This window comes from Pinus tabuliformis, chromosome 1_2, assembly GCF_031772625.1.
Source record: "Pinus tabuliformis cultivar Carrire ecotype Pingquan chromosome 1_2, CPIR1, whole genome shotgun sequence".
Lineage (NCBI taxonomy): Eukaryota > Viridiplantae > Streptophyta > Pinopsida > Pinales > Pinaceae > Pinus > Pinus tabuliformis.
The window spans coordinates 998,908,096-998,911,275 of NC_142298.1; the positions used below are offsets into that span (position 1 = coordinate 998,908,096).

At 36.6% G+C, this 3,180-nt stretch overlaps 1 protein-coding gene across 1 annotated transcript; it reads left to right on the forward strand.

Annotated features, from left to right (window-relative positions):
- Window positions 1-465: 465 nt before the first annotated feature.
- Window positions 466-2,906, forward strand: LOC149209434 (isoeugenol synthase 1-like). Its single transcript, XM_089394265.1, has 5 exons — window positions 466-722; window positions 849-983; window positions 1,088-1,325; window positions 2,421-2,624; window positions 2,710-2,906. The coding sequence occupies exons 1-5, from the start codon at window positions 540-542 to the stop codon at window positions 2,904-2,906; spliced, it is 957 nt and encodes a 318-aa protein (XP_089250391.1). The 5' UTR covers window positions 466-539.
- The last annotated feature ends 274 nt before the right edge of the window (window positions 2,907-3,180 follow it).

Below are 3,180 nucleotides of genomic sequence, written 5' to 3' on the forward strand. Positions count from 1 at the left end.
GCAAAAAAACCAAAAACGAACTATACTATTTTGTATACCAAAATATGTTTATTTAGATTCATAGTTATTTTGACTTTAAAATTAGTAATCACCGACCGTCTCATGACGTTGAAACGATTATTCGCAAATTGTCATACTGACGTCAATATTATTGCGACGTCAGCCATTCGTAACATCACGAAAAATTCGGAAGGAATAGCTGGCATAAGCACGCTGATTTTCTAATAAAGAAGACGAGGAAAAAATTGGGCGTTCTCCTATGCGAATAAGTAGGCCACATGGTCCCCCAAATTCCGGTCAAATTGAGAAAATATTGTCCTTTGTCCATAAGAAATGGAAAATCTCAGGAAAAATATCCATTCTTCGGCGTACCAGGTTGCCGTGGGTAGGCGGCCTTCTTCATCCGCCTATAAAATAACTGTTCTTACTATGCAACCTGTTATCCATACCCCATCTCTTCTTCCCTAGTGTCGATCGGTTCATAGCCAAAGCTGCAAGATCAGAGAGAGAGATCTGTTGACGTCGTGAATAAAATTTTCATGATGAATAGAATTTTGATAGTTGGAGGTACCGGATATCTGGGAAAATACTTAGCCAAAGCCAGTGTGTCACAAGGCTATCCAACGTATGTACTTGTCCGCCCCGCTACAGCGGCAGCTTTCGATTCCTCCCAGGAAAATTTTCTTCATGAATTAAAAGATAATGGCATTCATATCCTTACAGTAAGTGATTCATTCTTTTTCTTTTTTCCATAAGTTCATGCAATATTTTTTTGATTATTTTCCCATTTGCATTAACATAGTGTTTATTATGCAATGCACCCTAAGGCTAATAGATTTTTTTAACAGGGATCTTTAGATGATCACAACAGCCTTGTGGATGCAATGAAGCAAGTAGACATAGTAATATCCGCAGTTGCCATTCCTCAGCATTTGGATCAGTTGAATATCATAAGGGCCATTCAAGAAGTTGGAAACATTAAGGTATATACACCACTTCATATTCCTTGAATAATCTTGCGCTCTGCAAATATTTACAGCTATATTAATTCGTGCGTTGTGGGTGGTTCTTTCCTTTATGGAAACAGAGATTTATACCCTCAGAGTTTGGCAACGAGGTTGACCGTGTAGAGGCCGCTCTCCCTCCGTTTCAGAGACTCTGTGACACTAAAAAGAAAATTCGCAGGGCAATTGAAGAGGCGGGAATTCCATACTCGTTCATTTCTGCAAATTCTTTCATGGCTTATTTTGTTGATTATTTCCTTCATCCCCGTCAAAAACCAGAGCCAGTGGATGTTGTAATCTATGGGGATGGTCTTACCAAAGGTATGTTCACGCAATGATCATTTAACAGCAATTAACATTCGTTAAAGCAATAGGTAGAGAGGACGCATACTGGGGTATAAGCTATCCATGGTACATGAGCTATCCATACTTTATAGCGAAGAACTAAAAAAAATTGGCTTCGGTATATTGCTATACCTAAATAAATTAAATGGTTGTCCTATTTAAATTAAATGATTGATGAGGGTGTATTAATAAATTAAATGGTTGAGTTATGTAAATTAAATGGTTGATAGAGCTATATTAATCTAGTTAAATAAATTAAATGGTTGTTCTCTTTCTCTTATTTTATTTGGCATTTATATCGACAAGCTAGGAGGTTGTTTAGAGGAAGTAGGATGTGCTGGCACTATCTTAGCTAGAATAGTCATCATCTTGTTTAGAGGAAGCATGATGTTCTTCTCGCAAGGTTTTCATCTAATCTTGATAAGCAACTTATACTTCTTAAGGATTTCTTATCTACCATGGATATGATTGTTAACACTGACAAAACAAAAGTTATGATTATCAAATCCAAGAAGCACACTTACGCTAATTTTATGTATGACAATAGTAACTTGGAGGAAGTCTCTTCCTACAAGTACCTAGTAATTGATATTCATCACAAGTTCAACTAAAACTATAGCATTGAGAAAAGGATTAACGGGGGATGGAAAGCTTATTTTCGTCTTGAAAATAATTGTAAAACAGAAAACCTAGTAATGTGGGATAGAAAGAAGTTCCTCTTTGAAACTTTAGTCACTCCTATTATCTTGTATGGATGTGAGGTTTGGGGTTGTAGTATATCTAGAGAATCCTGGAGAAAGATTGAGCAAATCTAGAAGCGTTTTATAATGACCTCAAAATTAAAATCAACACACCCTATCAAAATTAAAAGCAACACACCCAATTTTATAGTTTATAACGATTAATATTGTAGTTAATGTTTAACGGACACTTCAGTGGCTTGAATCCTTCTTTACTCTTTTCAATCCAAAACTATACCTTGAACACACGTGTCACAGTACGGTCCTGCCATTATTTCCGCCAATAGAATGAAGTACCAGATAAATCATATGGTGTTTTTATATGGTGCAGCTGTTCTCAATTTGGAAGATGACATTGCAGCTTTCACGATCAGAGTGGCAAATGATTCCAGAACCATGAATAAGCTTGTGATATACAAGCCACCGGGCAACGTAATCAGCCAGAGTGAGCTAGTCTCACTGTGGGAGAGGAAAACTGGAAGAACCCTTCACAGAGTTTTTTTGCCAGAAACTGAGATGGTCCGGCTTTCTCAGAGTAAGAGAACAAACGCCTTAATTTTTTGTCAAGAATTTAGTTTAAAGACTTAAAAATCATGTTATAATGAATATGTTTATTGCAGCTCTGCCTCATCCGGATAATGTTCGGATCTCGGTTCTGCACAACATTTTTGTTAAAGGTGAGCAGACCAGTTTCGAGTTGGGAGACGAAGATCTGGAGGCTTCTCAACTGTATGGAGATTATAAGTACACCACAGTGGATGAATTCCTGGATATTTGTCTCATTTCGGCACCAGAGACGAAACTCACATCTTTCTGACGTTAAAGTTTGATGGACATGGCAAGTTGAAGACCTGACTTAAATAATGTTAGGGCCTCGCAATCTAAGGCGACCACAGTTTTTTACATAATTTAGTCTTCTTTAGAGATTGTGATTGCTTATAAACAATATTTTTAATTCGAGGACTTTGGTGAAATGATGTTTGAGGTGTGCTTTTTCAAGTTAGCGATATTATTTTTCCTATATCTATTGAAATATGGATGGTTTAAGATTTTTACGTTTTCAAATCGTAATATATTGTTTTCAATATACA